The sequence below is a fragment of the Rhynchophorus ferrugineus genome, unplaced genomic scaffold (assembly GCF_030347505.1).
Source record: "Rhynchophorus ferrugineus isolate W39M unplaced genomic scaffold, kcgeb_rfMv2 rfM8, whole genome shotgun sequence".
Taxonomy (NCBI): domain Eukaryota; kingdom Metazoa; phylum Arthropoda; class Insecta; order Coleoptera; family Curculionidae; genus Rhynchophorus; species Rhynchophorus ferrugineus.
Window position 1 is genome coordinate 35,696,835 of NW_027472587.1, and position 13,973 is coordinate 35,710,807.

The 13,973-nt window shown below is 30.3% G+C and overlaps 1 protein-coding gene across 1 annotated transcript; it reads left to right on the forward strand.

Annotated features, from left to right (window-relative positions):
• Positions 1 to 8,330: 8,330 nt before the first annotated feature.
• corto (centrosomal and chromosomal factor corto) lies at positions 8,331 to 13,596 on the forward strand. Its single transcript, XM_076412069.1, has one exon. It carries the CDS (start codon positions 8,502 to 8,504, stop codon positions 9,255 to 9,257), a length of 756 nt encoding a protein of 251 aa, XP_076268184.1. The 5' UTR covers positions 8,331 to 8,501; the 3' UTR covers positions 9,258 to 13,596.
• The last annotated feature ends 377 nt before the right edge of the window (positions 13,597 to 13,973 follow it).

The window sequence follows — 13,973 nt, forward strand, 5'->3', positions numbered from 1 at the left end:
TATAAATTAGATTTGCTCTTGATATGAGAAATGTTTTGTTTTCAATTAAAGCAGGCTTCAAATTTGCAAAAAATTATGTGCAAAGTGTATTGGCACCAACATATATGACTAAAAATCTTAATATAATCACGGAGAAATACAAAACAACATTAATGTAAATAAGATTTGGTCTTGATATCAGAAATGTTTTGATTTCATTTAAAACAGGCTTCAAATTTGCAAAAAATTATGTGCAAAGTGTATTGGCACCAAAATATATGACTAAAAATCTTAATATAATCAGGGAGAAATACAAAACAACATTAATATAAATAAGATTTGGTCTTGATATCAGAAATGTTTTGTTTTCAATTAAAGCAGGCTTCAAATTTGCAAAAAATTATGTGCAAAGTGTATTGGCACCAACATATATGACTAAAAATCTTAATATAATCACGGGAAATACAAAACAACATTAATGTAAATAAGATTTGGTCTTGATATCAGAAATGTTTTGTTTTCAATTAAAGCAGGCTTCAAATTTGCAAAAAATTATGTGCAAAGTGTATTGGCACCAACATATATGACTAAAAATCTTAATATAATCACGGAGAAATACAAAACAACATTAATGTAAATAAGATTTAGTCTTGATATCAGAAATATTTTGTTTACAATTTAAAAAAGCTTCAAATTTTGGAAAAATTATGTGCAAAGTGTATTGGGCACCAACATATACGACTAAAAATCTTAATATAATCAGGGAGAAATACAAAACAACATTAATATAAATAAGATTTGGTCTTGATATCACAAAATGTTTTGTTTTCAATTAAAGTAGGCTTCAAATTTGCAAAAAATTATGTGCAAAGTGTATTGGCACCAACATATATGACTAAAAATCTTAATAAAATCACTGAGAAATACAAAACAACATTAATGTAAATAAGATTTGGTCTTGATATCAGAAATATTTTGTTTTCAATTTAAAAAAGCTTCAAATTTTGGAAAAAATTATGTGCAAAGTGTATTGGGCACTAACATATATGACTAAAAATCTTAATATAATCAGGGAGAAATACAAAACAACATTAATGTAAATAAGATTTATTCTTGATATCAGAAATGTTTTGTTTTCAATTAAAGCAGGCTTCAAATTTGCAAAAAATTATGTGCAAAGTGTATTGGCACCAACATATATGACTAAAAATCTTAATATAATCAGGGAGAAATACAAAACAACATTAATGTAAATAAGATTTGGTCTTGATATCAGAAATATTTTGTTTTCAATTTAAAAAAGCTTCAAATTTTGGAAAAATTATGTGCAAAGTGTATTGGGCACTAACATATATGACTAAAAATCTTAATATAATCAGGGAGAAATACAAAACAACATTAATGTAAATAAGATTTGGTCTTGATATCAGAAATGTTTTGTTTTCAATTAAAGCAGGCTTCAAATTTGCAAAAAATTATGTGCAAAATGTATTGGTACCAACATATATGACTAAAAATCTTAATATAATCAGGGAGAAATACAAAACAACATTAATGTAAATAAGATTTGGTCTTGATATCAGAAATGTTTTGTTTTCAATTTAAAAAAGCTTCAAATTTTGGAAAAATTATGTGCAAAGTGTATTGGGCACTAACATATATGACTAAAAATCTTAATATAATCACCGAGAAATACAAAACAACATTAATATAAATAAGATTTGCTCTTGATATCAGAAATGTTTTGTTTTCAATTAAAGCAGGCTTCAAATTTGCAAAAAATTATGTGCAAAATGTATTGGCACCAACATATATGACTAAAAATCTTAATATAATCAGGGAGAAATACAAAACAACATTAATGTAAATAAGATTTGGTCTTGATATCAGAAATATTTTGTTTTCAATTAAAGCAGGCTTCAAATTTGCAAAAAATTATGTGCAAAATGTATTGGTACCAACATATAAGACTAAAAATCTTAATATAATCAGGGAGAAATACAAAACAACATTAATGTAAATAAGATTTGGTCTTGATATCAGAAATGTTTTGTTTTCAATTAAAGCAGGCTTCAAATTTGCAAAAAATTATGTGCAAAATGTATTGGTACCAACATATATGACTAAAAATCTTAATATAATCAGGGAGAAATACAAAACAACATTAATGTAAATAAGATTTGGTCTTGATATCAGAAATGTTTTGTTTTCAATTAAAGCAGGCTTCAAATTTGCAAAAAATTATGTGCAAAATGTATTGGTACCAACATATATGACTAAAAATCTTAATATAATCAGGGAGAAATACAAAACAACATTAATATAAATTAGATTTGCTCTTGATATGAGAAATGTTTTGTTTTCAATTAAAGCAGGCTTCAAATTTGCAAAAAATTATGTGCAAAGTGTATTGGCACAAACATATATGACTAAAAATCTTAATATAATCAGGGAGAAATACAAAACAACATTAATGTAAATAAGATTTGGTCTTGATATCAGAAATGTTTTGTTTTCAATTAAAGCAGGCTTCAAATTTGCAAAAAATTATGTGCAAAATGTATTGGTACCAACATATATGACTAAAAATCTTAATATAATCAGGGAGAAATACAAAACAACATTAATGTAAATAAGATTTGGTCTTGATATCAGAAATGTTTTGTTTTCAATTAAAGCAGGCTTCAAATTTGCAAAAAATTATGTGCAAAGTGTATTGGCACCAACATATATGACTAAAAATCTTAATATAATCAGGGAGAAATACAAAACAACATTAATATAAATAAGATTTGGTCTTGATATCAGAAATGTTTTGTTTTCAATTAAAGCAGGCTTCAAATTTGCAAAAAATTATGTGCAAAGTGTATTGGCACCAACATATATGACTAAAAATCTTAATATAGTCAGGGAGAAATACAAAACAACATTAATATAAATTAGATTTGCTCTTGATATGAGAAATGTTTTGTTTTCAATTAAAGCAGGCTTCAAATTTGCAAAAAATTATGTGCAAAGTGTATTGGCACCAACATATATGACTAAAAATCTTAATATAATCACGGAGAAATACAAAACAACATTAATGTAAATAAGATTTGGTCTTGATATCAGAAATGTTTTGATTTCATTTAAAACAGGCTTCAAATTTGCAAAAAATTATGTGCAAAGTGTATTGGCACCAAAATATATGACTAAAAATCTTAATATAATCAGGGAGAAATACAAAACAACATTAATATAAATAAGATTTGGTCTTGATATCAGAAATGTTTTGTTTTCAATTAAAGCAGGCTTCAAATTTGCAAAAAATTATGTGCAAAGTGTATTGGCACCAACATATATGACTAAAAATCTTAATATAATCACGGGAAATACAAAACAACATTAATGTAAATAAGATTTGGTCTTGATATCAGAAATGTTTTGTTTTCAATTAAAGCAGGCTTCAAATTTGCAAAAAATTATGTGCAAAGTGTATTGGCACCAACATATATGACTAAAAATCTTAATATAATCAGGGAGAAATACAAAACAACATTAATATAAATTAGATTTGCTCTTGATATGAGAAATGTTTTGTTTTCAATTAAAGCAGGCTTCAAATTTGCAAAAAATTATGTGCAATGTGTATTGGCACCAACATATATGACTAAAAATCTTAATATAATCACGGAGAAATACAAAACAACATTAATGTAAATAAGATTTGGTCTTGATATCAGAAATGTTTTGTTTTCAATTAAAGCAGGCTTCAAATTTGCAAAAAATTATGTGCAAAGTGTATTGGCACCAACATATATGACTAAAAATCTTAATATAATCAGGGAGAAATACAAAACAACATTAATATAAATAAGATTTGGTCTTGATATCAGAAATGTTTTGTTTTCAATTAAAGCAGGCTTCAAATTTGCAAAAAATTATGTGCAAAGTGTATTGGCACCAACATATATGACTAAAAATCTTAATATAATCAGGGAGAAATACAAAACAACATTAATATAAATAAGATTTGGTCTTGATATCAGAAATGTTTTGTTTTCAATTAAAGCAGGCTTCAAATTTGCAAAAAATTATGTGCAAAGTGTATTGGCACCAACATATATGACTAAAAATCTTAATATAATCAGGGAGAAATACAAAGCAACATTAATATAAATAAGATTTGGTCTTGATATCAGAAATGTTTTGTTTTCAATTAAAGCAGGCTTCAAATTTGCAAAAAATTATGTGCAAAGTGTTTTGGCACCAACATATATGACTAAAAATCTTAATATAATCAGGGAGAAATGCAAAGCAACATGAATATAAATAAGATTTGGTCTTGATATCAGAAATATTTTGTTTTCAATTAAAGCAGGCTTCAAATTTGCAAAAAATTATGTGCAAAGTGTATTGGCATCAACATATATGACTAAAAATCTTAATATAATCAGGGAGAAATACAAAGCAACATTAATATAAATAAGATTTGGTCTTGATATCAGAAATGTTTTGTTTTCAATTAAAGCAGGCTTCAAATTTGCAAAAAATTATGTGCAAAGTGTATTGGCACCAACATATATGACTAAAAATCTTAATATAATCAGGGAGAAATACAAAGCAACATTAATATAAATAAGATTTGGTCTTGATATCAGAAATGTTTTGTTTTCAATTAAAGCAGGCTTCAAATTTGCAAAAAATTACGTGCAAAGTGTATTGGCACCAATATATATGACTGAAAATTTTAATATAATCAGGGAGAAATACAAAGCAACATTAATATAAATAAGATTTGGTCTTGATATCAGAAATGTTTTGTTTTCAATTAAAGCAGGCTTCAAATTTGCAAAAAATTATGTGCAAAGTGTATTGGCACCAACATATATGACTAAAAATCTTAATATAATCAGGGAGAAATACAAAGCAACATTAATATAAATAAGATTTGGTCTTGATATCAGAAATGTTTTGTTTTCAATTAAAGCAGGCTTCAAATTTGCAAAAAATTACGTGCAAAGTGTATTGGCACCAATATATATGACTAAAAATTTTAATATAATCAGGGAGAAATACAAAGCAACATTAATATAAATAAGATTTGGTCTTGATATCAGAAATGTTTTGTCTTCAATTAAAGCAGGCTTCAAATTTGCAAAAAATTATGTGCAAAGTGTATTGGCACCAACATATATGACTAAAAATTTTAATATAATCAGGGAGAAATACAAAGCAACATTAATATAAATAAGATTTGGTCTTGATATCAGAAATGTTTTGTTTTCAATTAAAGCAGGCTTCAAATTTGCAAAAAATTATGTGCAAAGTGTATTGGCACCAACATATATGACTAAAAATCTTAATATAATCAGGGAGAAATACAAAGCAACATTAATATAAATAAGATTTGGTCTTGATATCAGAAATGTTTTGTTTTCAATTAAAGCAGGCTTCAAATTTGCAAAAAATTATGTGCAAAATGTATTGGCACCAACATATATGACTAAAAATTTTAATATAATCAGGGAGAAATACAAAGCAACATTAATATAAATAAGATTTGGTCTTGATATCAGAAATGTTTTGTTTTCAATTAAAGCAGGCTTCAAATTTGCAAAAAAGTATGTGCAAAGTGTATTGGCACCAACATATATGACTAAAAATCTTAATATAATCAGGGAGAAATACAAAGCAACATTAATATAAATAAGATTTGGTCTTGATATCAGAAATGTTTTGTTTTCAATTAAAGCAGGCTTCAAATTTGCAAAAAATTATGTGCAAAGTGTATTGGCACCAACATATATGACTAAAAATCTTAATATAATCAGGGAGAAATACAAAACAACATTAATATAAATTAGATTTGCTCTTGATATGAGAAATGTTTTGTTTTCAATTAAAGCAGGCTTCAAATTTGCAAAAAATTATGTGCAAAGTGTATTGGGCACTAACATATATGACTAAAAATCTTAATATAATCAGGGAGAAATACAAAACAACATTAATGTAAATAAGATTTGGTCTTGATATCAGAAATATTTTGTTTTCAATTTAAAAAAGCTTCAAATTTTGGAAAAATTATGTGCAAAGTGTATTGGGCACCAACATATACGACTAAAAATCTTAATATAATCAGGGAGAAATACAAAACAACATTAATATAAATAAGATTTGGTCTTGATATCAGAAATGTTTTGTTTTCAATTAAAGCAGGCTTCAAATTTGCAAAAAATTATGTGCAAAATGTATTGGCACCAACATATATGACTAAAAATCTTAATATAATCACGGAGAAATACAAAACAACATTAATGTAAATAAGATTTGGTCTTGATATCAGAAATATTTTGTTTTCAATTTAAAAAAGCTTAAAATTTTGGAAAAATTATGTGCAAAGTGTATTGGGCACCAACATATACGACTAAAAATCTTAATATAATCAGGGAGAAATACAAAACAACATTAATATAAATAAGATTTGGTCTTGATATCAGAAATGTTTTGTTTTCAATTTAAAAAAGCTTCAAATTTTCGAAAAATTATGTGCAAAGTGTATTGGCACCAACACATATGACTAAAAATCTTAATATAGTCACGGGGAAATACAAAACAACATTAATATAAATAAGATTTGGTCTTGATATCAGAAATGTTTTGTTTTCAATTTAAAAAAGCTTCAAATTTTCGAAAAATTATGTGCAAAGTGTATTGGGCACCAACATATATGACTAAAAATCTTAATATAATCACGGAGAAATACAAAACAACATTAATGTAAATAAGATTTGGTCTTGATATCAGAAATGTTTTGTTTTCAATTTAAAAAAGCTTCAAATGTTCGAAAAATTATGTGCAAAGTATATTGGCACCAACACATATGACTAAAAATATTTATATAATCACGGAGAAATACAAAACAACATTAATGTAAATAAGATTTGGTCTTGATATCAGAAATGTTTTGTTTTCAATTTAAAAAAGCTTAAAATTTTCGAAAAATTATGTGCAAAGTGTATTGGGCACCAACATATACGACTAAAAATCTTAATATAATCAGGGAGAAATACAAAACAACATTAATATAAATAAGATTTGGTCTTGATATCAGAAATGTTTTGTTTTCAATTAAAGCAGGCTTCAAATTTGCAAAAAATTATGTGCAAAATGTATTTGCACCAACATATATGACTAAAAATCTTAATATAATCAGGGAGAAATACAAAACAACATTAATATAAATTAGATTTGCTCTTGATATCAGAAATGTTTTGTTTTCAATTAAAGCAGGCTTCAAATTTGCGAAAAATTATGTGCAAAGTATATTGGCACCAACAAATATGACTAAAAATCTTAATATAATCACGGAGAAATACAAAACAACATTAATGTAAATAAGATTTGGTCTTGATATCAGAAATATTTTGTTTTCAATTTAAAAAAGCTTCAAATTTTGGAAAAATTATGTGCAAAATGTACTGGGCACCAACATATACGACTAAAAATCTTAATATAATCAGGGAGAAATACAAAACAACATTAATATAAATAAGATTTGGTGTTGATATCAGAAATGTTTTGTTTTCAATTTAAAAAAGCTTCAAATTTTCGAAAAATTATGTGCAAAATGTATTGGCACCAACACATATGACTAAAAATCTTAATATAGTCACGGGGAAATACAAAACAACAATAATGTAAATAAGATTTGGTCTTGATATCATAAATGTTTTGTTTTCAATTTAAAAAAGCTTAAAATTTTCGAAAAATTATGTGCAAAGTGTATTGGGCACCAACATATATGACTAAAAATCTTAATATAATCACCGAGAAATACAAAACAACATTAATATAAATAAGATTTGGTCTTGATATCAGAAATGTTTTGTTTTCAATTTAAAAAAGCTTCATATTTTCGAAAAATTATGTGCAAAGTGTATTGCCGCCAACATGTATAACTAAAAATAAGAAAGATTTGGTCGTGTTATCTAAAATATTAAACTGATTAAGTTAAAACTGTCTGTAAATTAAAGTGCCAAATGTACAATAGAATTTAAGTATGTGGTATTGAAAATGTCGTCAATGAATTGTTTATTCAGCGAGGCGGACGTATTGTTTACAAAAATAATGGCCCAGTATCGATTCCGGAGCGCGAATAAGCTCCACTGACCAACCGGAGCATCATAGTCCGTCGCCGGTGCGGAAGAAGCACGTTAAACGACCTTACATAATTAACTCATATGATAATCGCGTTCACCTACAAAGCGACGGGCAAGGCAGCGGCAGTAGCTGCGTTCGACCGGGCGTCCCTCCCGCTGGCCCCCCTCGCCAACCATTCTTCGCCTCGCGGCGCCGACGACGGGCGATTTAAATGTTAAACACCCGCTGCCGTGTCGTCATAAACGCACCGTAAATAATTAGAGCGCCGCCGAGATTCGGCTTCGGTACCGAGGCCCGATCGCGACGACTCCGACATCCAGTTGTTCTCGTGACGTAGTCGTGGCACAGACGTTCTCGCAGACAGACCGAGCGAGGCAATGTCGGGAAAATCGATTTCCTACCCCCACCATCAGCTCGGCGGCCACGGCAACGCGTCGATCGCCAGCCGAACGCACCAGTCGAGGCCCGAACTCCGGTCGCTGAATACTGCAGCGATGGCCACGTGTTATCCCGTGTCGTCGTACGAGCTCACCTCACCGGCTCAACGGACAGTACCTGTGCAAGTGCCCCTTCAACAAAAAGACTACTCGCGACCTTTGCACGTCGATTGCAGCGTGGAGTACGAACTCCCGAACGCGGCCAAGCCGCCGCAGGGCGTCCGCAACGAGCCCCTGCTGATGATCCACCCCTGCTACTTTCGGAAGATCGAGAGCCAGCGGAGGAGCCCCTTCATCAACAACCTGCCGCCCAGGCCGGCGACCGCCCTGAAGCGGAGAGCCCCACGAGGTCAGCAGCTGCCGCAGCAGGTTCCGGTGCAAGCGGCCCCGTACCCCGTCCAGTACCAGACGCAGTGGGACCCGCAACCGCCGATGGCACCCGGTCAACCCTACTGCAAGCGCGACCCGCTGAGCTCTGCCTGTGCGGCCGCCTACAGCTCGGCGGCGTCGAGTCGCGACTCCGGCCACTGGACCGACCCGGACTGTTCCCCGGACCGGCCCGAGGACAAGCACATCCTCTCGGGCAAGTACCGGCAGTATCTCCGGGCACACCGTCTCCATCCCTACGTCAGTTCGGCGATTCCGCTGGCGTCCACCTTCCCCCATCAGATCCAGCAGGTGTGCTATAATGTGTGATCGCTGTGATATGTTTCTCTGCCCGTCGGGGTGATGCCGCCGATCAACGACGGCGTGTTTTAGTGGTTTTCGCGACCCTTATTTGTGATAATAGTGTGTAATTGTGCCGCCGCTGGTCAGGCGACACGGCGCAAGCGTCTCGACGCTCCGGGCGTGGTTGTAGTGATCCAGATGATACATCAGCTGTGCATGTGTTTATCTTCGGCTAATCGCCTGGATATTTTGATTTACGTGGATTAGTGAGCCTATTTGTCTGTACCCCCGGCCCCCCGCCCTATCTGGATATTACCGTGTCTGCGATAAGTCACCCTACCTTCTCTTATTCGTACTGCGTAGGGATCAAAAGACTAAAGAAAGAATAGCTTTAATTACGTTTTAGAAAATCGCAAAATTTCTCGGTTCAGATAAGTCCCGGCGCCGTGAATTTTCACACAAAGAATCTCGTTCAAATCAAAAGTCTAATGAATGCCAAACGTCGATTCTTTCGTCGCGAAAAGTGCCAGAGATTTTTCATTAACACAAGGCAAATCAACATGGATGTTATTTTAAAACGCGAATATTTCAAAATCTTTCAGATTAAACTGATTTTCTTAGTAACAAATCTTAAATAAGAATCTTTCTCAATGCGAATTTTAATTTGAAATGCGATAAACTATAAACACTAGTTAATTACACAAAAGGTTGTATATAAAATTATTTTAACATTAAAGGCGGAACATATTTCAAAATCCTTCAGATTGAACTGATATTCTTTATACTTCGAAATTAGATTCTTAATGTGAATTTTTATTCGTAATTCGATAAAGAATAAACACTAGTTAATTACACAAAAGATTGCAAAAGCTTTTAACTAAATCGAGTAACTCTATCTAAAATACTTGCTTAGTGCTTTCTCAGTAAACTTTAATATCCAACATTTATTTATTACACAGGGCAAATCAAAATGAAAATTATTTTAACATTAAAGGCGGTAAATATTTCAAAATCCTTGAGATTAAACTGATATTCTTTAAAACTCCGAAATTAGATTCTTAATGCGAATTTTTATTCGTAATTCGATAAATCATAAACGCTAGTTAATTACACAAAAGATTGTAAAAGTTTTTAACTAAATCGAATAACTCTATCTAAAATACTTGCTTAGTACTTTCTCAGTAAAACTTAATATCCAAACATTTATTTATTACACAGGGCAAATCAAGATGAAACTTATTTTAACTTTAAAGGCGGTAAATATTTCAAAATTCTTCAGGTTAAACTGATATTCTTTAAACTTCGGAATTAGATTCTTAATGCGAATTTTTATTCATAATTCGATAAACCATAAACACTACACACATTAAACAAAAGATTGTTTAAGTAAGATTAGATTTTATTTCATTTAAGATGAACAATAGAATCATTTTTGGCATTTAAGTAATTTTTTATGAATATTCGTGACAAATTGATCACTTCTCTCTCCATTCTCATCTTAAAATATCGATAAAAATTGCAGATATTAAAATCAATCGAAATTAAAACTCGTCCATATGTGTTTTCGATAGAATTTTTATTTTTTCAAAAATTACGGATTATGCTTTTAACTAAGTCTGCAGGAAAAATAATAGTTTTTAACTCGTTCGGTCAAATTCGAACTCTGAGATTCTTCATTGACAAATCGATATGGTCGGTCGTAGTTGTTAAAACATGGGGTAAGTTATTTTTCTTGGATAATTAATTATTTTAGTTGCGATGAAGAAAGTCAATTCAAATTAGCAGTGAATTCCCGTCATCCTATCGAATACCGATTGTATTGCCTATCCCAGATAGTCAATGCGTTTTAAAATTAGAAATATTACCACCATTATCAGACTATTGATACGAGCGTCTGATACGTCTGAATCAATATATACAATTCACCAAATTGTCATATGTCTTGAAAGCATTAGTTGCTTACATTATTTGTGGCTGCTGGATCTGAAAATGCTGAAGTCTGGAAATAACTCCTAGAACTCTACCTCATCAATGATGTGGAAAACTCTTGTCTAATTGTAGTTTAAGTGCTTCAATGACAGTTGCATTAAAATGTACTATAATGTTAGAATATCTGAAAGATTATTTTTGTTCATTCATGTCATATGAATCGGAATTTCGTTATATCAGAGCCAATTATGAAGTGAAAGTCAACGGAAAATCATACGGAAACATCTTGACGTAATAAATTTAGATGACGTGATTTCGTCACTGTTTTATTGTAAAACCTCAAAAGTAAATTCAATGTTCAACAATAGGAAAAATAATTTCGGTAAAAATTGATATTATTATATTATTGTTGGTTATTAGTTCTTCCAACAACAACCATTAAAGCTACATACTTCTATAAATAGTACGTAAGTGCGATCCAGATAAAACCGAATATGCAAAAAGAAACCGCAGAAATAAACAACAGCTTATTAATGATATCGTTAAATTCCATTGAAAAATTTTATTCAAAAACTACACAACCAATAAATAGTAACTTTTCCGTGATATCCAGAAATTCAGACAGGAAATATCAGTTCTTCAAATGTATGTAAAGCCTCTTTTAATCCGATAACGCCTTTTTCCTTCGGTTCGTTCAAGAATATTCTAAATTTAGTGCCTTGATGAATCAAAATGTTTTGCTTCGCAATCAAAGTATGTTTTCAAAATATTTTTAATATTTTGATCAAGAAAATATTAAAATTAATCCAATCGGTTTGAAATTTGTTACAGAAGAAGAACCGTTAAAAATAAACATTTGTTATTAAAAATAAGCATATCTATGTTCTAAATGCCTTTTGTTACATGAGTTATCAGTAAAAGTGCTTAAATCCTACGTCTTTCATTAGATATATAGGCTTAGAATTTGTAAATAAATGAAATATACATTCAACTAACCTTATGGCAGAATACTACGGGTCTTGTAGCGAACCTAAATATAGACAATATACATAATGGGTCAAACATGTCGATTTGAGCAAAAAAAAAACAGTGTAAAATACATTGAAAATTGTGTATCGGTGTTTACTTATCGCAGGCACTTCGTCATCTTCTTTTCTTCCCCTCTGTTCTAGCGTATTGTTGCGGATTATCTTTGTTTGTGATTTAATTTTTAATTAAAATCATTACATGTAGTTTAACGAGCGATTATAAGAATTATTCGGAACTAGCTAACTAGCAGGTTTAATTAGATTCATTCCGCTAAGACAGCCGTGTTTTTAATATTCCTTTTAATCAAACGACTCTGTCAAACTTTAATTATGACGCTTTAATTATGTCCGTGACGTAAGAGTAACGCTATTAACATCTCAAGGTATATAGTTAACGGTAAAGTGACTAATTACTTTCGTTTTTTATTGGTGTTTCTCTGTCACTCTCCCGCGACGACAGATGGTCCGCACCAATCCGGGCTGGTTCGTTTAGAATCAATCATAATATCGAAAAAAAACTTATTAACAATGAAGTAAAAGTAACGTTATTTATGTTTCGTTTAGTTTAGAGAATGGGTAACTTATTCATAGTTTTTATTATATGAAAAAAAATCGACTGAAAATATTCTAGTTGTATGTAAATGTAAGAATATGAAATGTAGATATTTTTCTGTTACCGTCATATCATTGTACATTTTGTTTATCGATATATTTAGTAGCATTCCAATTTATATAGATCCGGAACTTTTGAATCCGTTAATCCGTCAAGAGATTTGTTAATCGATTCGATGATTCTAAATATCTATGGCTAAATAGTTTCAAAGGTATTTTCTATAGGCAAACAAGTGTCAAATTTAGGTATATTTTCAGAATTGTAATCTGTAATATTTGTATGTCAGATATGCTACGTAAGGAGGTGTTACGACTAAAAACTGTACTGTAACAAAGACATTGTCGCTCAAAAATTCCGTACTTTTCAATTCTAACCATCCAGTGATGATTAGTCTTCTTTTTTATACATGTACGAAAAGTATAGTCTGTTAGTTACGTATATTCGTTCGGTTCTTACTGTAATTGATTTTCTGGATCTGATTGTGAACACAACAGGAGCTTTTTTTGGGCTACAGTGTCTCTTTTAGTTCTGATACTAAATAGTAACAACTTAATGGATAAAAAAACTAATACATTCTATATTTATGGCTACTTTCTACACCAAAGAAAATATCTATATCACTCTGTATATATAAAACTGAAAATAGGTTGATTGGGGCTTTGTATGCTTCAATTAATGTCGAAAAAAATATGTGAATATGTATAAAATAATGCTATATATAATGTACAGCTAGTCATAGTCAAAATACGCTTATAAAGTATAATAAAACGTGTTACTGTTTTTATAGAATATAAAATCGTTTTATTTTTATCCTTTTATCCTAAAAAGTACTGATAATTCTTCAAAAGTATTATATTTTAGGATTTATTATAAATTTTAACGTTCGTAATAGTTTTTTAATAGCAATTTTGATATGAATGCTAGCATAATAGAATGACATTATGTTGTATTATTATAAATATAAGTCAGTTTGCTCAACATTTTATTCTATTTATGATAAAGCTCTATAATTATTTTAAGATACAGGTTTGAAGTTATACATTTTACATAATGGATCATCTTTTATATTTAGGTACTTTTTTTATGAAAATCCGTGACAAATTCTTTACTTTTCTCCATTTCGGGTCAAAATATTTGTAAAAAATTCCGGAAAAAAAATAATTCGAAATTAAG